The following is a 27,422-nucleotide window of genomic DNA, read 5'->3' on the forward strand; positions in this document are numbered from 1 at the left end:
CACTTTTGAGTGTTCAGGTTAGTGTAAGAAAAGAACCTTACAGTAACCAGAGGACAGGTTCATATATATCTATCTATATATACATCAATCATACAATCATCATAAGAATATGTTGAATTCACTGCCAAAAGCCAACGGAAAATCTCATGATTCATGAGGTTAATGAGGTGAAATAATTACCATAACTCAGTATACAGTTAGTGTCATTGTTGGGTCTTACAGAATGAAAAATAACACTTTAAAAATAATGGTTCTTGAAATAAAATGGCCAAGAATGTGGGAATTTCGTCATCTAAACAGCATCATTAAACGATTCAGTAAATCTCTGCGTAAAGAAGAACAAAAAACAATGCTGATCTTAAACATGATGCTGAAGTGGAAATCCCATCTTAGTATTATTCAGAAAGTCACAGTCAGTAAACTTTTTTTGCTGCATCCACAAATGTGAGGTGAAATTCCACCATACAGAGACATAGAGGCATACATGAACATGATCCAGAAACTCTGAGCTCTCCTCTGGACTGACCTCATATAAGATGGACTGAGGCAAAGTGTAAACTCTTTGGTCTCTCTTTGCTGATATTGTGTTTGAAAATCATGGACTTTGTGTCCTTGCTGTTGGAGAGTAGAGGAATCATTTGGCTTGTTATCAGAGCACGGTTAAAGGCAGTACCCGTGATAGTATGGGGCACATCAGCGCACACTGGATGTATAAACTGCCTCTGTGAAGGCCTTGATTGTTTTCAGTGAGGCCATGCAATCAGTCACAATCCCTCATCTACCCACTGAAAACATCTGGTGCACTATTTTTAGAACTCAATACAATTGATCAGTTTCAACATCTAACATGTTGTGTTTTCAAACCAATACTATCACACTTTTTTTTACTTGATGCCTGCCTTTAGAAATGAGATTCTAGATTAATGACAGATGAGGTAGAGTTCAATTTTTCTTTGTCTAGTATCAAAGTTACTTATTTATCCTAATGTATGAGCTAAATTGGAAGCTGGTTATCAAGAGGTTAACATAAAAGCATATATAAAATATAAACAATAATAAGTAGGAAGTAGTACTTACTACTGAAACACACGGACACAGAAAATATAAACAATGCAGAATTTATATTTGTGATCATAAGAGGGGTAAAAAAAAAATTGTGCAATCGTCAGTTAAAAACAGAATATAAAACCTATAAGAAAAGAAAAACTCAACTACTTGACACAATGCTGAGATTCCTTCATATCTATGTCCTGTAGTGACTGTCAGAGGTGCAGCAGAACACTGAGATTGCAAAAAACAGCAACAGAAAAACTAGCGTATCTCTGTGAGTGGCACTCGTGAGTTCCCGCCTAACTTTATTAGACAATGGATGGAGACACACTCATAACGCTGTGCTGCTGCACAAAGTCCACGCTTGTTTGGGTGCCAAGAAAGCGCCTAAACATTTATTTCAATCACAGTGAAAGTAATGGAGATGTGTACAACCATGGAGTGAAGACTTTTTGAAAAAGTGAGGACCTTCTGGATGTGACCCCGGTCTGCTCCTCCTTTCTTTCACACCTTTTAGAAAGAAGAAAGAAACAGAAGGTGTGTGAGTGTCAAGATTCAGGTTTATGGGTGTTGGTCAGAAACAGCTTTAGGCTATTCACTTAGTTAAGTCTGTATTGAGGACCTAGAGAAACCATCATGTCAATAAATGTCCTCAGAAACAGACTGTATGAACATTTGTGTGTGTGTGTGTGTGTGTGTGTGTGTGTGTGTGTGTGTGTGTGTGTGTGTGTGTGTGTGTGTGTGTGTGAGAGAGAGAGGGGGGGGGGGGGGAGAAAGAGAGAGCGCTATCCTCCTGGGTATAGCAGTGGTGCTGCAGCCCTGCATTGCAGAGATAAGACCACCGCCTTCACAGAAGCCTGTTTCTTGGGAATTTGAAAGTTGTCCTCATACTCCACTGTTGACACACAATGTCATCTGTCATCCAGCTACGAAGGCCCTGAGCAACCTCCTAACTGTCCGACAAGACACTCCAGCGTTAGTTCAAACTGTCTCTGTCGAGATACTGTCAACAGAAGAAGAAAACTGTGTCCGTGTGTGTGTGTTTGCCTTGCGTGATTTATGTAGTACAGCCACTTACACGCTGTAGGGCCTTGTAACCCTGACAGTATGCCTGTACCGCTTTATGACAGTAAGCGGCGGGCCTGTAATTCCTGGCCTCCTCCTTTCATCTTGATAACCTCTTATCAGAGCAGAGCAGCACACTCGCACTGTGGCGGCAGCCACATCCCTGCCCGGCTGTCCACGCTGCCACAGAGACCTCATCTCACTCTGGTACTACTGCTCTCATTCACCCAGGCTACAGTGTTTCACATCCAGCACATTCACATTTAACTGTGCCATAACTGCCATTAAAAAGGAAAACCTAGAGGGGACAAACCTAAGTTGTCAACACAATAAATTGATAGCACAAGCTGGAGCCTATCCAGCTTTGCCTGAAGTGGGCTTACACTGCACAAATTATCATACCTTGATTACACGATGATGTCAGACAAACTTTAAGCTTTGTATAACAGAATCCTGAATCGAATTTTAAAGTTTTACCTGGTACTCTATTGCATTGCAGAACAATAAGTAGTATTTGCAAATAGTATTACCAACAGCCTTAGTGTAAATGTTCCTGGAAGAATCTGAATTGGTCTTATACGGTAGATGAAGAGCAGATAATAACTCAGACAGTATTCACCGCTTGTGTGTGTGTATTGCTTGGTTATTTATTTAGTATAATCACTTGCTCTTAGTCTTATTATTGAACCAACAGCAGCCTTTTGACAAATCTCATAAAATGAAAAAAAACAAAAAAAACACTGACAGGTGCGAACAGAGCAGGTTTCTTCTTCACTTATCTACGTGACAACAAAGAAAACATGACACAGGTGTCATCAGAAGTTATACGGAGGTGATGAGGAGGACATTTTATTACAGCTCTGCTTTTTCCTGATATCCAACTGTTTATGGGTCCCCGGGACATTGACTTCACTGACTTTTACTACTTTAACAGTTTATTTCTGTTGTTCCAGGATACTAATTTCACAGCAACCGGTGATACTGTGTGTGGAACGTTTAGGGAAATGAAAGGCTTAGTTAGAATTTTTGTGTAACAGTTGCCATGACCTATATATTGATTTGCATCTGGCCTAACTGATACCACTTATTAGCCATCGCTACCTTGTCGGACGCATTTCAACTTATCTGCCTCATTCCTAAAAAAAACCCAGTGTGGTTTTTTGTTTTTTTTTTTCAAAAAGGAAAAAAAGAAAGGCATCAATTCTTCCCAACTGTTTTTCTCCCCTGATTTCCCTGAAAACTGTAAATGAACAAAGAGAGAGGAAAGTTGGGGAGCTGCTTTGACTATCAAATGACTTTGACAGTGTCGGGTTTGTGCGCAGCCAGGCCGTGCTCAGACCATATCTCTCCCTATGATTGCAGCGTCTTCGCCGATTTGCATTACTGTGTTCCATTCTAAGCTTTGCTGGACCACAAAGAAATTGTGTCTTTGCATTTTATATTTGCTTTGTTCAAATGTCTGTCAAACTCTTTTCCATGTGGGCTTGGTCTTATCAGGGGCTGTATGCACATTTCATCAACAGACAAAAAAAGTGTCCATCCTGCATGCACACCGCAGGAAGCGGAGTTTATTTTATATTGCATTAGTATATGCATTTCTTTTAAGATCTGGAAAAAGACAATATAACACACAAAATATGATGTGCAATGGATCTGATGATTCCTATCGACTACGTGTAGTTGTTTCATACTGGCCTTGGTTTTGGTCCTGATATGCTTTTTATATACGGTGCTTCCTCTGTGGAAATCATCAGAGATACAAACACGTTATCAATACTACACAAGCAGCACACACAGCCATAAAGGAAGAGCAGAGGAACTAAGATTTAAAGCACCTTCACCTTTCGCTCCAGATGCCACAAATATTTATTACATTATTTATATCTGTAGATGACACGCTTAAATGTGATTTTAAACTCATGCCTGTACATATGTAACATCTAAGCCCCACACAAGCTCGTTCTCTCTGGACCAAAGAGGTGTGTCTTTTAAAAAAATGTTTGTCCCCAACCCCTCCCACGGACTGTCTCGTAGCCCTAAACTTTGCTGGTAGTTAGAGAAGTTTTTTAGTTGTAGCCATCAGCCTACAGTGAGGTCCAGCTGTGCACCACCTCCCACCTGGCTGCATATATTTTTCGGCTCTAAAGGCTCACTGCACCCATCAGTCGTCGGTGGCGTCCACTCAGGTAGGTGACCAGTCGGGACTTTGCCTTCTGTTCTCATATTTCCACCCCAAACACCTGGTGTAACCAGCTTGATTCGTTAAATACAGCTGGCTAGTTTTGTTGGTTAAGAATAATTGTGCATGTGAAACTTTCACTGGCGAGAATTACGATCATCTGAGGCAATTTATTGCTTGGCAGACTGTGAATTGTGGAGATACGAGAGGCGAGAACTTTGCATGAGGGCAACAGAGAATCTGTTTCCTTCTCTGTGAAAGTGACACTTTTTGTTTTCCGTTCATTATTTTCAATTGAATTTTCAATAATTACCACAAGTATATGTAACGGTAGAGATGAATTATAATATTAATTTAATTCGCCCACTGCACGAGTTCAGCTTGAAGTTGCTTACATCCATATCAAAAACAAGTCGACTGCTTTACACGGTAGATATATGTTCAGTGTGTTTTAATGCAAGTAGCATAATGTCAATCTATTAACATTGGAGTTTAGGGGCATAACACTCAAAGTAATTAATTGTGTTGTGATATGAGCAGCTGGGTGTGAGTTTCAAATTATTTCATCTATCCCTCTGGGGTTGTTTCTTTTTTAGTTTTGTCTCTTTTGATCAGTCCTCCACAACGTGCCGCCTCACCCCGCTGTGTCACTGCGCTTGTTGCGTTTCTCATCAAACAGATTTCTATTAATCAGATGAGATTAGTTTCATGTAGTATCAGTGGGGCTGGATATATTTAGCATTATAATAATGCTGTCTATCAGATTTTCTCAGAGTTTATCAGCCAGTATCAGTCTCTTCTCTTTCCTCTTCTCTTCCCTCTAAAGATACGGCGCGGGGAGAGGCCTCGTCCGCTGTTGTTATAATGCACATTATGATGCTGTGGGACGTCGTTGCTGGTATTTTGGAGCAGAATTTGTTTTTGATTCGACTTTTAAAGCAGTTTTCAGAAAGGGGCCTTCATCTCAAGCTCTAAAAATCTGCTCGAAATTTGCGTTTTTCTTTGATAAAAATTGAATCGCCCCCAAAAAAACAAAAACAGAAAGGGTTATTAATCACACAAATAAGTGAGAGTGTGACAGAGACTGCTGTTAACACTCTGACTTGAAAAGAAAAAAAATCTGCCAGCAAACACCATTACACTTTGTGTGCGCTGCTGTGTTGTTTGTCCACACGGCCAGTCATCCCTATGGGCACATCTTTTGCATTCCTCTAACTGGCACACCTATTGTAGTGGGGCCACTTGGTAACCGTTTGGTCACTGGCTGTGTCGCTACATTTATAGACTCGTTTATTTTTAGTTTTTACTTTCAGCCGCAGTCAAATGAGGATCCTAGAAAAGGAAGTTTGAAAAAGCATGCTGTCGAGAGATCTTGTCCCTGATAACTTCAAGTTGCACTGGTTGTTGTGAAGAGAGAAGCTCGGTGATAATGCATCGACTTCAATCAAAGTCACGGCCTCTCTCGTTCTCATCTGAATTAAGAGAGTCGCAAACCTCCAGTGTGCGAGGAGTTTGGTGGTGTCTCTGTCAAGACCTTTTGACAACATGTCTCCATAAAGACTGAGAGCCACACACCTAAAAACAAAGTCAATCGATGCTCGTGTCCTTATATTCATTTTAAACTGTGCTAACTGTAAAGACAAATGCATTAGTGTAAGGGTGTAGAGTGCAAAGAGTACATGAATGAATAATAAATGACTCGTGTAAAATGAGGCTTGTGCACAGCTTAGATCTTTTCATCCTGGGTTGGTGCATTTGACAGCAAAAACAATTTAGATTTCTCACTATACTCGCCACAGGCTGTTTTACCTGCCAACATGGAAGATTCATCAGAGCAGTCCCACTGGGTGTCTCCATCCCTGCTCAGCTCAGACCCCCTGGCCGCTTTCTCCTCTGATTCTGGCCTGTTGCCTCCGGGAGAAGAGGGTGAGACGTTCTTCACCGGCCAGGACACTGACTACACCAGCCTGCCCTCTTTCTTCTCCACCCCAAGCCTCAGTCGAGCGCCAGCTCCTTACCGACACGGCTCTGGTCAGTGCTTCCAAGCCGTCACCCAACAAATCCATCCTCTAGTTCGCCTTCTAAATTGTGATTTGACTCTTATTTCTTCTTTCCACAGTTCGACCAATGTTCAACTCACCGAGCCTGCTCAGCAACCTTCAGCTGCTGGATGGGCTGCCCAGCCACTCTCTGAGCTCGCCCTACAACCCCCCAGTCTCCACCTGGAGCAGCAGCCCTCTCACTAAGACGCCATTGCATTCGCACACCCCGACCTCCCTCTACACCCCTGGAGTGACCTCCTCTTTCACCACTTCCAGAGATGGATACTCGTCTCCGGGCAGAGAGGGCAGGGAGAGTCCCCATTTTCAGGAGGCCCTCAAGGCAGAGCGCCTGAGCCCACTTGGGGGGTCTGGGGCCAGCAGCAGCTTTCTCAACCTGACTCCTGCAGCTGGCAGCGTGTACACTCCATCATCCCACCCACACATGCTAAGCCCCTACAGCTCATACATGAGTGGCCCACAGGACTACAGCTCCGCTGCCCTCTACTCCAGCCCCGGAGCCTGGATCAACCCCTCGTACTCCCCTAAACTCCGTAACAAGATGAGGATATCCACTCCAGGTGAGGATATATTGACAGGTGCCTCTTTTTCTTTTCCCTGGGTGGACCATTTTGGCACAATATTCTATAAAATGAAAATGCTCTGAAAGTTCAGCCTTGACGGTTGGTGGCTGTTTTGGAAATTATCAGATTTTTCTCAGCAGATGCAGATTTCATGGAACTGTAGATGGTTACATTTACAAGAAATTTGAATAAACTTTCAACCCTTGTAGCTCTCCCAAAATAGAAATTCGAACATCTGTACTTCAACAACAACTGAGCATCTGCAAGTTCCAAAAACAAGAGAGAGAGAGAGAGAGTTGTGAAACTAAAACATTTTGTTCTATGTTGAGTATAACAGTCTGCCCATTATATAATGTGTCACTGAGATCTTTGCACATGAAATAATATATTAAGAAACATTCATCCGTCATATGTTACACTCTGTAAACTGTCATTATTTCTCTGAACAGAGGCCAGAGAGTGTGTCAACTGTGGAGCCACAGCTACCCCTCTGTGGCGCCGGGATGGTACAGGCCACTACCTGTGCAATGCCTGTGGACTGTACCACAAGATGAATGGCCAAAATAGACCTCTAATCCGACCCAAGAAGAGACTGGTATGACAGGCTGATACGGGCCTCGTTTGCCTCCTTTGTAAACCATCGAACAAATAATCCGTCGTTACCAGGGTAGTTTGAAAAGCTCGACTATATCCTTTTCTGTGTCTCAGATTGTCAGCAAGCGCGCAGGTACCCTCTGTGCCAACTGTCACACAAGCACAACAACGCTGTGGAGACGCAACGCCAACGGGGAACCTGTGTGTAATGCCTGCGGACTCTACTTTAAACTGCATAACGTGAGTCAGTCATTTCAGATGAATCCACAAACACCTGGTAAATATTAAAAAAAAATTAATTAATTAAAAAAAATTCTCCTTCATTCCTCACTACAGGTTAACCGGCCTCTCACCATGAAGAAGGATGGAATTCAAACACGTAACAGAAAAGTCTCCAGCAAGAACAAGAAGAGCAAGAAGGCCGCCTTGTTGGAGCCGTACATGGAGGTGACTCAGCCGCCCTCCCTGGACGACAACGGTGGGCCCTTCTCCCTCGGCCCCGGGACTCTCCTCACCTACAGTCACTCGCCTCACCTCATGCCTACACCGTCCCCGATCCATCCCTCTGCCAGCTTACCCTACACACACCACCTCAACTCTGGCATGGTGCCCACACTAGTGTGACATAACAGGACGGGCACCTGTGAATACTCAGACACGAGCCCGCTTCCTTGTATTGCCAGTTATTTGTACATATGTGTTGTTGGCTGTCATGCGAATGGAGTTTCCTGTGTATTTTACCTGCGTTTCATCCACATGTTGTGTTACTGTGCTGACTGGGCACTTGTGTGAAGTCCGATAAAATCACTCAGGTTTTGGCATATGTAAACACCCTAATAAGGGAATTCTCCCAGCTGTAAATACAAACACAAATCTGATTTACGGTATCTGTGTGACAATTCTTCTTTTATTATTCTTAAAGTAAAGCTATACCTTAGTTTTGTGCTTCAGGGGTCTGTTTTGTATTTGCATAATTCTTATTACCATATTAAAACTCTAAAGAAAAAAATGCGTGACTTATTCTGTTTGACTTATGAAGGCTTTTGTTTTAAGTCATTTGAATCCTCAGCTCTCTGAGCTAACCACAGCAAGGCCTGCTGTGGGAGGTTATTGTACTCCCCTGCCCTGGTATAATGGTGTCTTTGTGCTGGCAGTTCTCCACTTTGACAGTGTAATAGTACATAGCGGGTATGCAAATCGTCTTTTCCGCATAAGTGACAAACATTCAACTAAAGTGCACCACTTATGGCTGCTTTTATATTTAGACGAGCTACAGCACAACTGGACACACGAGGTCACGTTTGTACTTTTCATTACTCATCTCTGTTTGAATGTGCAGAAGGGGATTTTTGTTTCAATTTTACAGTTTTCCACTTTCATGTCAAAGGTCTCAAACAACAGAGAACGTGTTTAGAAATCAGAAGACAACAATACGTTTCATGACGTCGCTGCCCTTTGCGTGTTTTAGTTTTGCCCATGTAGGCCAAAGAAAGCCGAGCACATGTAGATTGTGAGGTGAATTCTGCCTTTAGTGAAGTAGAAGAAAAAAATGCACACATGCACATTTTCCTCACCAACATTGAAACTCTTACTTCAGTAAATGGATCAGGCTATTACCAGTCAAATTTACTTTAACAAAGTAAAGACGAGATCACGGCTAGATTGACAAAATTGTAAAAATATATTACAAAGGAATTAAGAGGGACTTGTGAACATTTAATAAACAAGGGCTAGTTTGACTTTTACTTTTTCACTTTAAGCTCTAACAGTGCGTGACATATTAAGGTGCCATTATGTTTTATTTTGAAAAACCCTAGAGGGACAGCATTCAAAGACGTGCTGTGTAAGAACGTCTGTGATTGTGTTAACCAGCTGAATGCATTGTCATCTGAACAAACGCAAAGCACTTAACAATCTAGGTGCACTGACTCCTCAGCCTCGTTTTTGGCTTACCTCTCTGTAGTTTCTGACCTTTGTGCTACAGCAAGTGGAGAAGCAGGAAATAAAAAAAAGAAATCCAGATAAACTAAAATTTAAATGCCTAAAATTATTTATAAGTACAAGGGTACATGCATTTACTTAAAACAGACTTAAAGAATGATTTTTTTAAGTTGATATAATATTAATATTTTAATATTCAGACACTTGGAGCTGATTTGATTGTTTTTCTAGAGGAATATGGCTTTAAAAAACAAACAGGGCAGGCTGTTTGATAATGGACACATTGCCCAGCAGCATTGCCCTATTAGGGTTAAATTAGTACACACAGGCAAAGCTCTCTGGCACAATTTTATGACAAAACGCAAGATGCCGGTTCGAGCCCCGGCTTGGACAGTCTCGGTCGTTGTGTCCTTGGGCAAGACACTTCACCCGTTGCCTACTGGTGGTGGTCAGAGAGCCCGGTGGCGCCAGTGTCCGGCAGCCTCTGTCAGTGCGCCCCAGGGTGGCTGTGGCTACAATGTAGCTTGCCATCACCAGTGTGTGAATGGGTGGATGACTGGTTGTGTAAAGTGCTTTGGAGTCCTTAGGGACTAGAAAAGCACTATACAAATACAGGCCATTTACCATTTATGTAAGAAACGCCTAATACTAGTGTATACATGTCTGTGTACTTTTTATGCTGAGCAGCAGGGCTGGGGTTGCTCGCTCAGTACTGGGGGGTGGCTGATAAGTTATCACTGAGGCCACAGACCCCAAACCATCCACTTGCTGCTGGCACCGCCACTCTAACACTCCCTGTCAGTTAGTCATTGAGGGCCACAGTGTCTCTTTAGGTGTCAAAGACAAACACACATATCACTGGAATCATCTGAAGGACCGGTAACTGGGTGCTGTATGTGAATAGGCGCTGGGGTGTAGAAGAACAGTTTGGTTACAAAACCAGTGTGTCATGTTTGGGCCAAGTGAATCCTGTCATGTTTCATAATCTGCGAGTACGCTCACAGAATGCTTCCCTCGAGACAAATCTATAAATTATCACCCACGTCGCCCACTGATTCGTGCACGCTTCACTGCAGACCTCGAGGAGAAATAAGATTTTCTTTTATGCATTTGGTTTCATCTCGGCGAGTACGGCCCTGTGAACATCTGGGCAAGTCACCTACTCATAACGCTGCATGACACGCACCACTGGGTGTATTGGTGATAAACCAAGTCTTTGACAGAATTTATCAATAGAAGCGTTTTTTGCTTGTTTTTTGTTCAACTCGCTTAACAAATCCACAGTAGAAAAAATAATATGAAAAATGTTTCCTCCTAGTGCAGCTTCATTCATTAGCAGCCAACCGTTACAATACATAACCCAACTGATTCCCCAAAGACCTTGATTATGGGAATAATTTGTGATAGTGCCCTGTGAAATTACGGAGCGAGATGAGGGTGGGTTTCTATTTGAATCCGTTTACAGCATCTACTCAAAGTTGACTCTAAACCACACTAAAGTGGACCAATCCGCAGTGCTCACCTCTGCAGGAGTTATCGTGAGCAAAACAAACACGAGACAAGTGCGGGGGGGAGGGGGAGACATGATCTTTTTCTTTTTAAAGGAATAAGATGATTTGGCAAGCACATCCATAATTTATACTCTTTTCCTCAACTGTCTGTATCTGCTGTTTATCTGCTGCAGCTGTCAGCTCTGCTCTGGGGAAATGGCAACAAATGACGGGGATAGATTAGCAACCACAGGCCTTCTCCAGTTCACTCACAAGGCCATCCGTTAGAGCCTTCTCTCTCCCGCTGCCTCACTGCTTGTCTCCTTTCCCATTCGTACTATCATTATATCATCCAGAGCTCGCAGAATAATCTTGTGAAAAGCTGTTCTAGCGTGGAAAGTGGGTGATTTAACTACTTGTTGTGGTGTGTGATCAGACAGATTAAACCCATTACTGGGAGAATTCACGTTCTCTGTGTCTTATTTGACTTTCTTGTGGGAAAAATACAAAAGGAAAAAACTGTGATGGAAGAGCTTGCAAACACTACAGCTGTCATGTCTGAAATTACTTGTAACTGAAAGCAGAGTAGCACAGCTTAGTTTTAAGAATGCTCCTTTTGGAATATGTGGTACATTAGCACCCCCATGTGGAGAAAGTGCAACACTGCTGTTAAGCGAGGCTGTGCAGGATGTAAAACTGTACACATCTTTACACTTCAAACTAGGACACAAAGACCTCCTTCCCCTGGGCCATTTGGACTGTAAAGCAATTCCACCCAACACCCCACCCACGCCACTGAATAACCCTCATCACTCAGGCCACTCACACATGGATTCTATACTCAGACATAGTCCATTGCACTACTTCCAAGCACTTTGCAACCCGTCCTCTAATGTGTCTTTTTAATGTGTGCCTTCCTCCTGTTTTGTTTAAACTCCTCTTGTCTGTTATTTATTCTTGTTGCCCTATTTTTATTCCATGCACAGTTGGTGTGGAGCACCCACTGACTCAATAACTGCCCAGAAGCATTAGCAGAATATCTTCCTTGCATGTATATCAGACCTTGGTATATATCTTTGTGTACATGTTGATATGGTGACAAAGACATGTGGATTTTATATTTTCAAGAAGATTTTAATGCACATTGTGTAAAAGAATACATCTCATTTAATTCCAGCTTTTAAGATACTTCATATGGAGTCACTTCATTTGATTTGTGGCAGAACAATAGCAGCACAAGTGAAAGGGGAGGTTTACAAGACAGTAGCGAGCACTGCTACGATGTATGGTTTATAGACGGTGGCACTGACACGAGAACAAGAACAAGGTGAAAGTGGCAGAGCTGGAGAAGTTAATGTCACAGTGACAGCTCAGTTAGTGGACTTGGTGAACAAAGTATGGTTAATATGGAGCTGCCAAGCAGAGGAAAAGAGGCAGACCACAGATGTAGTGAAGGGGGCTTGCATGGGGTTGATGTGACAAGACTGTGCTAAGAGTAGGGCAAAATGGCAGCAGATGATCCAATCTGATCCCTTAGAGGAACAGCCAAAAAACAAAACAAAAAAAAAAAAAAAAAAAACACTGAATACAATCATGGATATGTAGCCTGTTGCACATGGATAATTTTAGATACTAGTGAGAGATGGAAAAAGTCAATTTCACATGCATGTCTCTGGACTGTTGGAGGAAGAGAACTCACAGGCCTCTGCTAGAGCATAGATTTGATTTTTTTGGATAGCCTCTGCACTCCATACAGTTTACTCAGCAAAACCTTTCAAAACAGACTTAAAAACTCAAGAACAGTCAAAAGAAACTGAGAATTACACATTAAAGGGGGGAATACAACATAGTCTCAGTCATACACGTTGTTCCCTGAATAATACAGGATAAAAAGAGAGAGAGAGAGCTTAGACTAGCTGAATCACTTTCACTGCCTTTTTAATTAGGTTCATTTAAAGCATTTGCCCTCTGAACAGGCAAATCAGCTACTAAACTGTTGTGCGTTTAAAAATAAAATAAAAACACATTGGTCAAAGCAAGGCGAGCAGGTGGTCTGCAACAGCTCACCAAGTTACACATTATGAAGCTTCTCACAGAATGACTTTGCCCACCCACTATGGTCACTGCACATGTGGACTGGGCTTCCATGTAAACATTAACCGCTTCCCTCCCTCGGTTTAGCATTCCACAGGGTGTTCAGTGACGGCAGAGAAGTAGCACCTTCACTGTTAATCTGTCATGAGCATGCCAACCAGCAGCCCTGTTACTAATGCCACTCCAACAAACAGCCATCTCTTCAGAGACTCCCCAGAGCTCCTAGTAGACATCCCTTTCCCAAATATCTCTGTAAAGCGGTCCTGGAAAAAAAAAGATTAGACAGTGTTTTAAATGACTTTTTCCCTCCCTTTAAAAGCACAAAAGTTGCACACCTCATGTCAACTTCATCCCCTGCCGACTTACCCATCCTCCATTTCGTTGGATCCACAGACTAATGTGATCATCTAGATACGCAGTCATCCAGTCTGCAATGTTGGGTACCAGCTCACCCATATTGCTGTCAATACAGTCCAGACACATTGCAGAACCAAAGACAAACAGACCAATTATACGCCCCCAATTGATTCCATCCCTGAACAACTCATCCATCACACTATCGAAGAATTGTTGGGCTGTGTCTGGCGTGATGTTGAGGTGCGAAGCAACGTCCCTAAAAGACTGTGTGAACAGAAAACCAAACTGCTCTCCTGAGTCTAGAAGAGCTGATTTTAAAGCCTCTATGCCATCGTACGCAGGCAGGGATTTGGCCAGGTCTCTCTCAGTCCTTTGGCCCACATTGGTTGGCCTCAGAAGGGAAGTTGGGTGATTCTTCTGAGACAGTTTATAGCTTATAAAGAACTCCACCAGCTCTCGGTTCCTGCACTGCATCTCCACTCTGGACCTCCTCTGCAGGGCCAGGCTAATCAAATGCCACGATCTCTCCTGCCAGTCATACCAGTGTATCATCTGGCACATTAGGCTTCACTTGGAGTGGTCACCTGGAAGCACAGACGGATATTGCAGTTAGCTTCATTCTTTTAAAAATTTAGCAACTCGTGCAACTGTGTTTTAGCATCCATCTCTATTGATCATGGTCTTTACTCTTCAACAATTGTAAAAAAGGTAAACTTATGTATGAGGACTGCAACTGTGGCAGAAATTTGGAAAATAACGTTTTATGCGAGCTAACCGCAGCTAACTAGTAGTTTTTCAAGCTTAGCCCTGAACTGTTCACCAGCATTACTTCTATACCAGAGCCTCTGAATGCCAGCTAACCATCGTTGACAGCTCCAGCTAGGAAGTCGCACGCTTGGATTCTACCAGTTTTAGCTTCACGTGCTAACCAGCTGCCACACACTCCGCATGAAACGCAGCAAAATTCGAAAAAAAACTAAATCAATAAATAAATAAATAAATAAACAACTAAAAATTCTATTTAAGCCGTGAACATGCGGCGCCTCCACTCACCATTATACCTAGAGCTGCCAAAACCTTGTTCTCCGTTTGAGAAAGTAGCTATGAAGTTTTATAAACTACTGCTGCGAATACTCCAGATAAACGCACCTTTCTGAAGCGTCACACTTTGTGGCCTGGGTAGCGATGCACGCTGGCGGTTGGACAGTTGTACGGTAGCAGCAGCCAGGAGTCCCACCCACTCATACAAAGCGACCAATCAAATAAGGAGACATTCCGGAAATTAGGAAGTCGCTGAAATTTCATTTAAAAACATGCAGCTGCATCTGTTGTGACACTGACACTCAGTAAATTATACGGAGTGGCACTTTACCTGGTGAGTTAAATGTTCGTGTTTAATGAATAGGGGCCTCTTATTGTAAAGTCTTCTCATTTTGGAGCACTGGGCAACTTATAAACAAATGTGTCATGTTAGAAAAAAAACAGTATGCCCTAACGCCCTAACGCTATCATGGAAGAGAAAGTGCGACTTCTGGTTGCCCAAAATGCCTTAAATTTACATTTATATACATACCTGTGCTCTCACTCTTAGAAACTGTTATTAAGTTAAAAAAAAAAAAACATTTTCTGCAGAAATACCTTTAGGCAGCTAATTTCACCTGGTCCAAAAGCTTAATAGCACAGAAAGAGCGGCAATAAACTTTCTTATTAATCAAACACCTTTATTAAAATGTGTCCATAAGGAATTAACATATCCTACATTTTCTAAATGTTAAACAGTATGGTGCAGTTCTTTGTCACAGTTGGGGGAAAAATATGCAAATAGTTCAGTTTACATATTTCTTATATGGTGTGACAGCAAACCAGTGAGTGATACAGATGTGCATGAAGAAACTAACAAGGAGCAATGGCTAAAAATATATACACAACACTACCTACATATTGCTGTTTATTTCGTTTCAACACTGTTCAGAAAAAAAAAAATCAGCTGCTGATTTAGTGACCCACACATTCTGGTCTACTATTTGTAACTGTTGAGTCATCTTTGTTTTAATACACCCCTTTACTACTCAACCAAGGCACACTGCAAGGCTTGCATTCCCATCTTGCAAAGAAATCTCCGTCTCTCTAGAAGCATTATCTGCAGGTTTTGTTTCTTCAGTCATGTTTAATGGTTCCTTGGATTGGAAACTCTCGTGCGCATTTACATCGATATCTCCATTCTCAGTGGGTCTGTCATCTGTGTTTGTTTCACTGTCAGAGTCTATGGAAATAGTCTCTGTGCACGTACTAAGTTTTAAGGTACAATTTAGTGTCTCACTGTGTTTGTTTTGGTCCGTCTTTGGAGTACGACAACTGATGCCTACGGCCTTCTTAGCAGAGGTACCAACAATTTTGCTTTCCTCAAAATTCAAGTTATGCTTAACTTTCTTTAGAGCTTGCATGTCAAAGCCGAGCAGCACCGACACCTTCTTGGTCTTGCAGTTTCTCACGCACGTGCTTTGCTTGGTTGCAAAGTGTGTAGCGATGTCGGATTTCCACAGCCACAGACTCGCCGACAGCTTGTCCTCTTCAGAAGAAGAAAGGTACGGTCGCCGGTTGAAGTAGGCAGTCAGGAAATTTTTCCTGGCCTCATAAGTCTTGTGTTCATAGCTTCTAGGATCCAGAGCAAGCCCATCAGATTCAGCCTTCTTTCCAAAGATGGTGGAAGTCGTCTTAGCATCCTTGGCCAGCTTTATCCTCTTGGAGTTAGACATAGCCTGTGTTGATGGCTGCCTCTTAAGATAGCCAGCCCCAGAGGAGTTAAGTGTCAAGCCAGGTTTAAAGTTTTGGGTTGCTTGGTTCCTACCAACAGCCCTGCACTGCACAAGATGCAACGTAATTGTGGAAGCCACCATGTTGCTGGTGTACACCCCTAAGCAATGAATGCACTTGTACGTCATCTTTTTCTCAACTGGATGTATTGTTTGAAGGACTTGATGCCGTTCTCTCAGATGCATGGCCAAAGCATCGGAGATAGGCCCTTTGAGAATGGTGAAACACAGCGGACACACAGTCTTCCCAATCTCACTTGTTTGCATTAGTGAAGGGATACTTCCTGCAAGATGTTCACTTTTCTTATCGGTCCCTCTAGGATCAGGTAGTTTGACAAGATGTGGAAGACTATTCTGAACAGGCGTTGACTGATCTTGACCATTGATGGGTTCCTTCATGTTAAAAGTAAGAACAGCAAGCTGTACATTACTGGACTTCTCTTGTTTAATGGTGAGGTCAAAGGTTAGAGGCGATGCACCAGGGGGTCCAATAAACTCCTCAGGGTGTGCCTGAGCTGTATGCTCCATAATTTTCTCAACATTGTGGAAAGCAGAGTGACACTGTGGACAGGTTAAGCCATGGATTAGCATGTGATTTAGCAGTGTATCACTGGGCAGGTAGCGGTTACAAAGCAAACATTTGCTGGTAAAGTTGTGGATTTTCATGATGTACTTGGCAAGCGCCCACACTTTTTTCGCCTTGTGTGCATTCTCAAAATGAGCACTGTATAAGTTTTCAGGAAAAAGCTCATTGCAAACTGTACATATCTTCCACTTCTGTGTTTGGGCTGTGTTTACACCAGTACCAGCATTTTCAACTGCTGTACTGTTCCTCTGTACTGGAACAGTGGCACGCACCTGACTGCCTATAATGGGAGACTGACTTTTAATAACCGGGCCTACTGGCTTTAAATAGCCAATTACTTGCTGTGCATTTGGTTCAGGTCTAAGTGTTTGAGGTCTACTGACAACTAGAGGAGGCTTCTGTGACATGACTGGTAAAGACTGAGGCTTGGAGACGATAATGTTAGCATGTCCAATCATGGTTGTTACTTGGGCACCAATGCGCTCATGGTACTCAATAACATGCTGGACCAGAGCCTCATAGGTACGAGTGGTAAACTGGCATCTTTTACAGAGGATGTTATTGCCAACAACAGAACTAGCACCATTTTTCACAGATGACTCAGAAACCATACCAAGATATGGTGAGACAATATGCTGAAAATGTTCCCTGTAGATGTGCCTTCTCACCACATTGTATAGCGTGTCCCGAAATGTGCATTTTTTGCAGAAATACATTGCTTTCTCCACACCGTTTCCCTGTTTGTATCTATCAAGATAAGCTTTCCCCAGCGCAGCTCCCTGTGAGCTTCCATAATTGTGCCGAGTTGAATTGGGTATGTGGAATATTTTAACATGCGTCTCCAAAGTTCTCTTGCTTGCAGTAAACGTGCAGTATGGACAGTTGAGCAGGATTTTACTGTCCAAGAGTTTCCTGTGCACATTACGGAAGTGATTCTTGTAGCCTGAGTAGAATTTGGAAGAAAATGGACACTCTGTGCAGCAAAATGGCTTTGATCTGTATTCCTAAAAAAAAATGTAAAAAAAATGATCAAAAAAAAAAACAACAACAAAAACTTTGCATTAAGAAAAATATGCACATTAGTGCATGATAATGTGAGCAAGTCTTTCAGATAGGATAAAATCTTACCTGTGTTTTAGAGTATGATGGATCCCAGGCGCAGATATCAAGGCAAAGCGTGCCCTTCACAAACTGCTCATTAGGGCAAAACTCTTTGAACTCCTGCAAAAAATTTTAAATATTAAAGACCAACTCCAATGGAAATAAGTTTTTAACATTGTTACCATGTCTGTATAGTATTTGTATATGCAAGTCTTGGTTTTAAATTTGTATGCGTCCCCTCTAATCCCCCTTTTTTGTTTGGGTTTGATAAAGGGTAATATGTTTCTGATTTTTCCCCCCCCCCCTTTATTCTTATGGGGACTGGTACTGAATTTCCCTTTGTCAAGCCAGAGCACTAGTGAGTGTATTTGTGAAAGGCAAACACAAAGAGGTTAGGGATTAGACTGCAAATTCATTCTCTGCAAACTACACTAGGCAAAGCTGTGGAAATGTATCCACACCTTTGGAGTCTGTCATTTTAAAGCTTGATGAGGCTGTTTCTAAAGACACACACACACACACACACACACACACACACATATACGTATAGAGAGAGAGAGAACAAATTTGTTATCCTTATTACGTCCACCGATGATTAGGTGCCAATCAAAACTGCCTTAAAATCGTCACGTTGGTTTAAAACAAACACACTTACACCTTACTGAAAACCATCTTTGGGCAAGTGAGTGGTCTTTGGTCCATCAATGCTACCTTTATGTTATTCAAAGTTCTTATCCATCACATGCAGCTCAAAACACACTTGCTCACCTCTGCTGCCTCCTTGCAGAACTCAAGTCCAATGTCACCGAGTGCTTTTTTCACTTGTTTCCTGGCTCTCCTGATTCTTGTAAGATTGTTCACCGGGAGCTGATACATTATCTCCTAGCAGACAGATATGAATTCTTCATTATAACCTCAGGTACATTTATAACCTGTATCACATTATCCGGACTCACTAAGAGACAACACGCCCTTTCAGCACGTGTCTCCCTCTAGTACAGCGTGTTTATTATGATGGCATTGTGTGTTTCAGAGCTTCAGGGGTCCGGCACTGTTTCTATGGTGACGCTTCACTACAACCTTGTTTCTGATTGAGTGGTGGGTTTGATCAGAAAGCCTAACAACAGAACAGGTCCACGGCTTCTATTGTTCACCATGCACAGAGCTTTCGGGAATTACAGTTTTACAATACGTGTTAGCTTTGTGGGCTAGCGTTACAGTGTTAGCCAGATTTAGCAATGCCTACTGAGCACAAACACTAGCGTTGCATAGCTGCTTTCTTTCCACTTTCATTGACTATATTTAAAGTTTTACTCACCTTGCAATAAGCCAGAAGAGTAACTTTACAGGGGTTATCTCACGACATTAATGGCTAAAATAAAAAACAGAGGGGCTGGCGGGACATGCAGATTGGCGGTGATGCTCCCCTCAACGCCGGTGCTCAGCAGCTCCACAGTTAGCTAGCCAAGCTATCTAGTTAGCTCGTTCATCTGCACCGCAGAGCTGCTAGCTGGGGGACGAGTGACAAAACACAGCGGTAGAATTGTGCACAGCTCATGAAAATAGTACACTTCGAAAATGGGAACCTCCAGGGCCACCTATACTCCTCCAGTTCTCTGATTTTCTTGCACCGGAGGTCAGGCCAGCTTGCTGGCTAACGCGTTGATCAACTCTCAAACCAAAATGGCGACTACAAAAAGACGGAAGTCGTAGTCGCTGGGCTGGATTGACTGACCTGATTGTGCCGATTTCCCCCCTCAAATTCATAAAAACAATCTAGGCAGTTTAGAACACTTTCCATGATGCAAGTCAGATAAACAGTTTAACAAGTGCATTTTTTAAGTTCCCCCCAAAATGAGCACATATCAAACGTAATTGCTGATTTTTTTTATTATTATTATTTTATATTTTTTTGCAGATGCAGTATTTCTATTCAAAGAGAGAGCCAGACTTTGAAAATATAGCTACTGTCATTCCAGTGGTTCCATAACTTCCAGTACAACAGTGCGAGGTCCTGTCATCACCAGTCTGGTTACTGTCCTGTAGTCCAGGTAAAGAACACACTGTCCATTTACCTGGCACACAAACTGCCGCACCTAAAAATAAATAAATAAATACATAAAATATATATATATATATATATATATTTTTTAAAGTTATGGATCCAAGATAAGTATCTTTTTCAGTTTGTTTCAGCTATTTAACCTTAACTCCAGCAGCTGCTGCAGGGCTTCCAGGGTCAACAGCCTGCATATAACAAGGAGCCATGCCTCTGACAACAAAGCCCCAGCCCAGGGCGTCTCCTATCACCTGCAATCTCAATCAGATAAAATACACCTTAGACTTTAATCTAAGAAGAAGAAGAAAAACACAACTTTATTAATGTGTTAAGCTTGTTTTGACTTTTTGACTTTTAGCCTTTAGGGGACTGTTGCTCAGGTATGCTAAATTGGTGCTATTAAATCCAATCAGAAATCTAAGTAATAATTTATACGTATAATTTTCATAACTCACCGTCAACACTTTCTTGATAAAGGGTGCACCAGGTTCCAATAATTCTTCACAAGTAACTTTTCTTTTAAGGACTGTGAAACCAATTAAAAGATTATGTCTATGTGCTTTCACAAACAAGCCTCATTACAGTAATATTTAAACTTTGATGATACTATGAAACATTTAACAGTTGAATATAAATAACAAAACACTCGCCTGATTTAGGATTGCATCGTACTGCTGAGTGTGACAACAGCTGAAGAGGTGGAAATCCAGCAGAGTGAAACTGAAGGGAACTCAAGCTACTTCGACGAACACCGGTAATCTGTTTGGAGTCTTTGTTTGAGCTCACTATTAGATATTAGTGGCGATGTCAGAATTCATAAAAAAAAAACAAGGTGTATGTTGTGAAAATTGCAAGAGTTTCCTTTTATTTCATGTTTACTCAGTAATTAATTAATTTATTACCACTGAATGCACGGTTGCATTCCTTGGATGAGTTTCTGCGTAGAAGAAAGGGACTCTCAGAATTGTTGTCCTCTTGTGTTGATGCCATCACAGCTTCATCATTAACCTGCTCATTTTCAGTTAACAGCTCAGACAGGCGCCGACGCCGGCGGAAATTGATGCAGAACTGGTAGAGTAGCCCACTGTCAAAGAAATCATGCTTTTGTCCCACTGCGGGAGTTGGGGAGAGAGCAAAAAGCAGCAGTCTTAGTATAAATGGTATCTATGCAGTGTGTATTTTTACTTTTGATTGCAAGAGTCCCAGATGGCAAGCCCACCACTGACAGCTGTACATCAAAGGGCAAATGAAAACTCCCCTCACCGTGCTGAATGATGCCATGCTCCTGCAATGCACGGCACAACTCCAGTCCCTGTCGCCGGCTATCTGCCTCTCCATTCTGAATGAGATAGTCAATCAACTGGCAGCCAGGAAAGGAGCGCTTATAAGTAACACCATGCTCCTCTCTCAGCTGCAGAATGGAGTTCTTGTCTGCTATAAGTCTATAAGAGAAAACAAAACAGAATCAGATTTAAAATAGCATGCAGTGGAGGAAAAACCTGGATGAGATACACCTTTATTGAGGTCTTTCAATTCTAAGATTAAGCTGATCTGTCTCAGACCAGAAAACTTGAAGCACAAACAGACCAGCTCTTACTGCTCATATAGTTGTTGTCCTCGCATGAAGATTTTCACCTCTGTGTTAAAGGGAAATGTGCCATCATCCTTGCGGAAACGGTACAGCAGTTTGGCATCCTTGAATTCTGCCCTCTTGTCACAGACTGAGAGAAAGGCAGTTTTAAATATAAGTCGTGAAAGCAACATGAGGACTTAGCTTCAGGTAAAGAAGAGGAATTAATTTCAGCTAAAGAAGGGAGAGCTTCTTTAGCTGAAGCGCTTGCTGGTGCTTCCTTCTTACCGTGGTGTAAAATGTCATGGTCCATGAGGTGCTGCATGAGGCTGGCAGCTGTTGCTCGATCTGCAGCTTCCTTGTGGCTCACAAGCCAGTCTATAAGCTCGTGTGCCACAAAGCAGTTAGGGTAGGTGCGAAAGTGGTAGCGTCGATCCTTAATCAGTTTTCCATCGTGAAGTCTGAGCCTTAAAGTGGCGTTTAAATCAGCCGTGAGCCTTAAAACTGACATCAGTCATCTACCTGACCTGCAGAGTAGAATTTGCCGACATCGTCAGCGAATCTGTTTCGTCTTACCTGAGCTGTTCTCCTGCGATCATGACTTCAGCCTTGTGTTGCCTGGCCATGGCCTTTAACCTAATGCTGCTCGTTCGCTCCATGCTTCTTATAACTGGACACAAGAATGAGTGAATCTGACTTTTAGAAATGGCCGTCATGTTTACCGAAACACACAGAACCCCATTGTCATGTGGGAGCAATGTTGTGTATACAGAAATGACAAAGACGTTTGTTTTTTTTCTGTTTTGTTTCATTCAGTGCTACAGATATTAGTTTTTCATTTGGGTGTTTGGGTAAAACATCCTGCTCCAATTCTGAAGTACTTGAATTTAAATTATTTTCAGAGAAACACGGGGCTGTTTGCTTGAGTGATGCTTGATGTGTCCACCTAGGTTGTGTTTTCTATAACTGAAATCAAATTGTGTTGTTGTTTTTGTTTTAGTGTGTCATTCCTGAAATACTGGTAACATAAAACTGAAAAATACATCTATAAGTTACAGTTTCTTGAGCAACATTGTTCTTTTAGAGGTCACCTTACAGTTATCTCACAAAACAGGAAACTAGAAAAACACGCTTCGTATGTTGGTATATAGCCTAGCCTTCATCTCAAATAAAACAGCTGTTTTTAAAGATTCAGGTCAATATCAATGTATGCATCAAAATATGTGTTCTCAGATACAGATAAAGTGGAGTTTCTAGGGCTATGATATTGTGTTGAAGTGTAAACTTGATGTTGCAGTGCCTAGAAATTCTGCTTTTTCTTTGACTTGACTGTTTTGATACATGCTTGTTATGGCAAAAGAACCGAAGTGCCAGCTTGTGACGTGCACTTAGGCTGTGAGCATCCTATCATTAGCACAAGCTATACCACAAAGCATCACCCCGGTCTTCTGGCGTGAATCCTGTTATGTGTCCCTGAGAAATTTTTGCTCAGTCACACTGTCTCCTCTCTTCCTCTCTTCCCAGCAAGTCGAACTCGCTGAAACAATGCCTGGCCGTTCTCAGGCAGCAATTTCTATTGGTTTTGGCTTGAGTCTTTTTACCTTGTCAGTAAAGCATTCACTATCATTGGAGTAAGCGCTGCCTGAGAGGGTCAGCTCAGGGCAGGAACATTACTTAACCCTTCGATATCCTGTGCGTTTGTGCTTTAACTCTGGTTAGCCTGGTATCTGTTATGTCAGAGCTGCTGCTGAGCTGCTGACTTCTGGTGGGATCCCTCAGGAACTTCTTTGTGATGAGGCTTTGCATCTGTAATACAGTCATATTCCCTAAAGATGTAGTTTGGTTAATTAAAATGGAAAATATATATGTATATATTTTAAAGTAGCAGTACCATTGTTTTATGCATCTAAAATGTATTTGGCCTTAAAAAATAAGCGGTGAAGACTGAACAAATATATATTTGTACATTAAAATGTGAGCTTCACAATTTAAATCTAATAACAGGAAAAGCAACAAAGCAGTGAATATACCATATCCCTATGAAAGCCACTGCAGTGTAGGCAGTTGGCCACAAGATATCAGTATTCACCTGGGTATACCAAGGAGCACAGCAATCACAGTAGGGTCAAATGAATTTTCTAACAGCATCCTGTTGTTTTCTTAATGAATAATGACGTATAAATAACCATAAATTCCTAAATTACCACAAACCAATTTGCAGCAAATTGTGACTGATGGAAAATAAATGTATGGTTCTATTATAGTTCACAACCAATATTAGTTTTTAATAGACAAATTCATTGCCGTATATTTATTCAAAATCCTTGAAATCATATCCTTATCGTTCAGACGATTATGTTTTGTTTTTATGGGTTTTTGTTTTTTTGTTCTCATGGCTCCAATTCACTTTGGTGCATAATTTTTCCTGTGGGGTGAATTGGCAATATGCGAAATAGAGGGCGGATAAAACAATAAAAATAAAGAAATTAAACACAAAAGACACTACAGAATGGAGTTTGCGCCTCTGAGCAGACCTTTATAGGCTTTGGTCAAGTGACAATCACGAACAGATCGTGTGGACTCGCTCGTAGAAGCTTTTATGCAAATCTTCCCTTTTTCATTGGAGAGCAGGGTGGAGGTGTAGACTGAAAGCCGTGACATCACACAATGCAGCTTTATGAAGAAAGTGCGCTTCTCCTGAAAAGGCAGAGTTGCGTCCAGTCTGTTGGCATCACCGGACTTTTAAGTTCCTAAAGCCAAACAAGCTGCGCGGTGCGACGTCGCAATTCAACGTAAAGTTGAAAAAGGCGCTCTCCTGTTTTTTGCTGTGATTTATTTTTCACGAGTGGTGTTTTCCCCCTTTGTGATCGAAAGTTTGGAAATACTTCATTTTTAAAAAAAATTATTATTCGGGTTTTATTTTTGGGCTGTTTTTGTTTTTGTTTTTTTTACAAGTGACTGCGATTTCACTGGCTGCATGAAATATCAGTGGACATTTGGAGCTCTTTAAAGAGACCGGCTTTCCATTTACCATGACGACTGAGGCGCATTCACACTTGGGACTGCAGAAATCACCCATGGATTTCGTCAGCGACTATGACTTGATGAAGTTCGGCGTGAAGAAGGAGACGATGCAGGGGCTGGATCGCTCTTTCCATAGACCAGACTCCGTCTCCTCCACTCCTGGCAGCACACCTTGCAACTCTGTGCCTTCATCGCCAAATCTCAATCCTAACGACCACAGAAACAACGTCGAAAACAGCCAGTTCTGGATACCCAACAACGGGGGTTATCCTCAGCAAATGTACCCTCAGGCTTTTGGCCTGACACCCGAAGACGCGATGGAGGCCCTCATCGGAGCCACAGCGCAGCAGGGACACCCATCTGCGCCCCACGGCCACAATCCGCCACCTTTCCCGGCTGATTACGATGGCTACGGCCACCTAAACGAGCCTGTCCAGCACTACCCGGGTCTTCCGGGTCACTCGGACATGCAAGGTATGCCCAACAGCCACTGCCAAGACCCATATCTCAAAGATGACATGGGGTGCGCATCCCCTGAGTCGCCGGAGGCCCAGCAGGTCCTCGGTGCGCACCACCATCTCCAGCAGCAACACAACCGCCACGACAGGCGATCCAACGCCGAGATGCACTTCTCAGACGATCAGCTGGTGTCCATGTCAGTCAGAGAGCTCAATCGGCTTCTCAGAGGCCTAAGCAAGGACGAGGTGATGCGTCTGAAGCAGAAACGCCGGACCCTGAAAAACAGGGGTTACGCGCAGTCCTGCCGCTACAAGCGCGTGCAACAGAAACACATTCTGGAGCACGAGAAGACGAACCTGCTGTCGCAGGTCGAGCAGCTGAAACATGAACTCAACAGGCTGATCCGCGAGAGGGACGCATATAAACTTAAATGTGAAAAACTGTCCGGTGCAAACTGTTACCACGAAACAGGGTCTACCAGCGACAACCCATCCTCACCAGAGTATTTAATGTGAGTTTGTAGATTTTCTGCAGAACTGAATCTTTTCCATGTATGAGGGGTGGCATGTTGGCCACCTGGTCGCCTTGCTCCTTACCAAATAATTCCACGGATTTATCAAGTTTAAAAAAAAATCTCGGGCATAAAGGACACGACTCAACTTATTGTAATAGATGCAACTAGGCAACAAGTAATGAATGGAAATTTGCGAATAAGCATGCATGCAGGACATGTATGAGATGTCTTTATTTTATACAGACATATCTGTATTTTGTCTCAGAGGACGTACTTGAAATCAGAGGATATTTGCTTTGAATAATTATGCAACCATATTGTTTTGCTTCACTTATTGTTTGATCTTCATTTTGGTGATTTTGCTTTGCTTTGCTTTTTGTAGCCAGGATTATATTTCGTGTTCATCCTTTCTTTATATAGAAAACATCTAATGTTAGAAAGCACACGTCTATTGTTTTTATGAAGCTGATTCTGCTGGACAGATGTGTTCCTTATTTGCTTTTCTTTTCAATGTAATACACAGTTATGCAAATAATTATGCAGATTTTCATTTTTTTCATCTACAATGTTTGTTTGTTGGGTTTTTTTTAAATTCATCTACTATGGATCAATAAACCTATTGTGACATTTTAAAATCGTGTCTCATCTTCTCACGAGTAAATGTTTTACCCGCGTGAAACATTTACTTCCACTTGCACATTTGTCATCGTGGCTTGCTGTAGTTTTTGGAGACATCCAAACACATTAATAATCATATACACAACATAAAAGAAAAAAAGAAAAAAAAAAAAGAAGATAAATACTAGAAAAAAAAACCAAAGTCTACTATTTGTACATGCTACATAAAATAAGGGTATCACAGTATTTCAGCTAGTGCATAGTGTGTATAAATATGAAAGTAATTTGGTTCATTTGCAACTGAAAGACTATAAGCACATAAACAAAAATCTAAATTAGAGCAAAGTTCACTTTCCTCATCATAATATTCCTATTTTCTTATTCTTCCAAAAAACAAATAAGAACAAAGTGTATTAGTTAGTTTCGGCGGATGAAATGAGGAGTGGCTTTCTCTCGTTCCCTGACCTTTGCCCATCATGGAGTACTGCTTCCTGTGGGACCCCAGCATGTGAAAGCACAGGGCGCTAACTAGCCGGGGCTGTGGGGCACAGATAAAATGGAGTGGAAATCAGGCTTCCCTTCTCCTCTCTTCCTCGGACAAACACCTCTGCATTCATTAACAGAGGAAAAGAGAAACAACAACCACGGCACACTGCTCCGCGCTCTCTTGGCCAGCTTCAACAACTTGGTGTTTTGTTTTGTTTTAAATTTAAATCATTAGGAGAATTTCCTAATGAGGAATTTCCTAATCTTAAACTGATCATTCTCAGTTTAAGATTACAACAATATTTGAATGAGCGTGTAGTTCCAAGGCCAGGGTAATAATCTGTGATAAGTGGTTACATTGTAAATTGAGTTTATAACCTCTGTGATTACCTCTGCACAGAATATCTTGGAGAGTGTTTCAGTGTCAGACGAGACTTTGTTACCGTCCTCCCTTTCAGTGAGAGTTTGGACTGGCAGGTGGCTCACTTTAGTCTGGAAACCAGATTGTCTTTTCATGTGTGACCCCCACCAACAGTTTTGACCTCACCCCTCTGTTAAAGCAAAGCAGGCCTGAAGTCACAGCACAGGTGCAAAAGCACTTTCTATCTGAAAACAGGCCTAATCACAAGAGCTCAGGATATCTAGACGGCTGCGGTGTTGAATCCTAATAAAAAGGGTTAATCTGTGGCTGTCATTTGTAAAAATGAGCCTCTATTTGTGAACAATAAACAAACATGTATGCATGAACACTTCACCTATTCAGATAGCTGCTCTCGAAAAACAGAGAAAATAAAATAAT

The 27,422-nt window shown here is 42.1% G+C and overlaps 5 protein-coding genes across 7 annotated transcripts; 2 read left to right on the forward strand and 3 right to left on the reverse strand.

The window, feature by feature from the left end:
• The first annotated feature begins 4,164 nt into the window (after window positions 1-4,164).
• Window positions 4,165-8,505, forward strand: gata1a (GATA binding protein 1a). Its single transcript, XM_085405791.1, has 6 exons — window positions 4,165-4,301; window positions 6,094-6,325; window positions 6,414-6,914; window positions 7,367-7,512; window positions 7,626-7,751; window positions 7,848-8,505. Exons 2-6 carry the CDS (start codon window positions 6,112-6,114, stop codon window positions 8,133-8,135), a joined length of 1,275 nt encoding a protein of 424 aa, XP_085261917.1. The 5' UTR covers window positions 4,165-4,301; window positions 6,094-6,111; the 3' UTR covers window positions 8,136-8,505.
• A 3,562-nt stretch (window positions 8,506-12,067) lies between these two features.
• Window positions 12,068-14,642, reverse strand: LOC146669275 (bcl-2-like protein 1). 2 transcript variants are annotated; one of them, XM_085405797.1, is made up of 3 exons: window positions 14,543-14,642; window positions 13,403-13,977; window positions 12,068-13,299 (listed from the first exon to the last, which is right to left on the reverse strand). In XM_085405797.1, exons 2-3 carry the CDS (start codon window positions 13,952-13,954, stop codon window positions 13,171-13,173), a joined length of 681 nt encoding a protein of 226 aa, XP_085261923.1. In that variant the 5' UTR covers window positions 13,955-13,977; window positions 14,543-14,642; the 3' UTR covers window positions 12,068-13,170. The 2 variants fall into 2 exon arrangements, with proteins under 2 accessions (XP_085261923.1, XP_085261922.1); XM_085405796.1 differs by having other exon boundaries at window positions 14,447-14,597.
• Window positions 14,643-15,094: 452 nt separating this feature from the next.
• adnpa (activity-dependent neuroprotector homeobox a) lies at window positions 15,095-19,584 on the reverse strand. Its single transcript, XM_085405792.1, has 4 exons — window positions 19,212-19,584; window positions 18,662-18,775; window positions 17,921-18,013; window positions 15,095-17,796 (listed from the first exon to the last, which is right to left on the reverse strand). Exons 2-4 carry the CDS (start codon window positions 18,767-18,769, stop codon window positions 15,463-15,465), a joined length of 2,535 nt encoding a protein of 844 aa, XP_085261918.1. The 5' UTR covers window positions 18,770-18,775; window positions 19,212-19,584; the 3' UTR covers window positions 15,095-15,462.
• Window positions 19,585-19,802: 218 nt separating this feature from the next.
• On the reverse strand, window positions 19,803-22,185 carry LOC146669277 (DEP domain-containing mTOR-interacting protein). Of its 2 annotated transcripts, none has more exons than XM_085405793.1 (9): window positions 22,099-22,185; window positions 21,811-21,989; window positions 21,550-21,673; window positions 21,216-21,394; window positions 20,855-21,064; window positions 20,603-20,737; window positions 20,408-20,478; window positions 20,099-20,203; window positions 19,803-19,989 (listed from the first exon to the last, which is right to left on the reverse strand). In XM_085405793.1, exons 1-9 carry the CDS (start codon window positions 22,179-22,181, stop codon window positions 19,864-19,866), a joined length of 1,212 nt encoding a protein of 403 aa, XP_085261919.1. In that variant the 5' UTR covers window positions 22,182-22,185; the 3' UTR covers window positions 19,803-19,863. The 2 variants fall into 2 exon arrangements, with proteins under 2 accessions (XP_085261919.1, XP_085261920.1); XM_085405794.1 differs by having other exon boundaries at window positions 19,851-19,989; window positions 20,099-20,210.
• Window positions 22,186-24,202: 2,017 nt separating this feature from the next.
• mafbb (v-maf avian musculoaponeurotic fibrosarcoma oncogene homolog Bb) lies at window positions 24,203-26,148 on the forward strand. Its single transcript, XM_085405798.1, has one exon. The coding sequence runs from the start codon at window positions 24,555-24,557 to the stop codon at window positions 25,518-25,520; it is 966 nt and encodes a 321-aa protein (XP_085261924.1). The 5' UTR covers window positions 24,203-24,554; the 3' UTR covers window positions 25,521-26,148.
• The last annotated feature ends 1,274 nt before the right edge of the window (window positions 26,149-27,422 follow it).

This window comes from Rhamphochromis longiceps, linkage group LG5 (genome assembly GCF_057381845.1).
Source record: "Rhamphochromis longiceps isolate RC_006_pf linkage group LG5, R_longiceps_female_GT1.1, whole genome shotgun sequence".
Classification (NCBI taxonomy): domain Eukaryota; kingdom Metazoa; phylum Chordata; class Actinopteri; order Cichliformes; family Cichlidae; genus Rhamphochromis; species Rhamphochromis longiceps.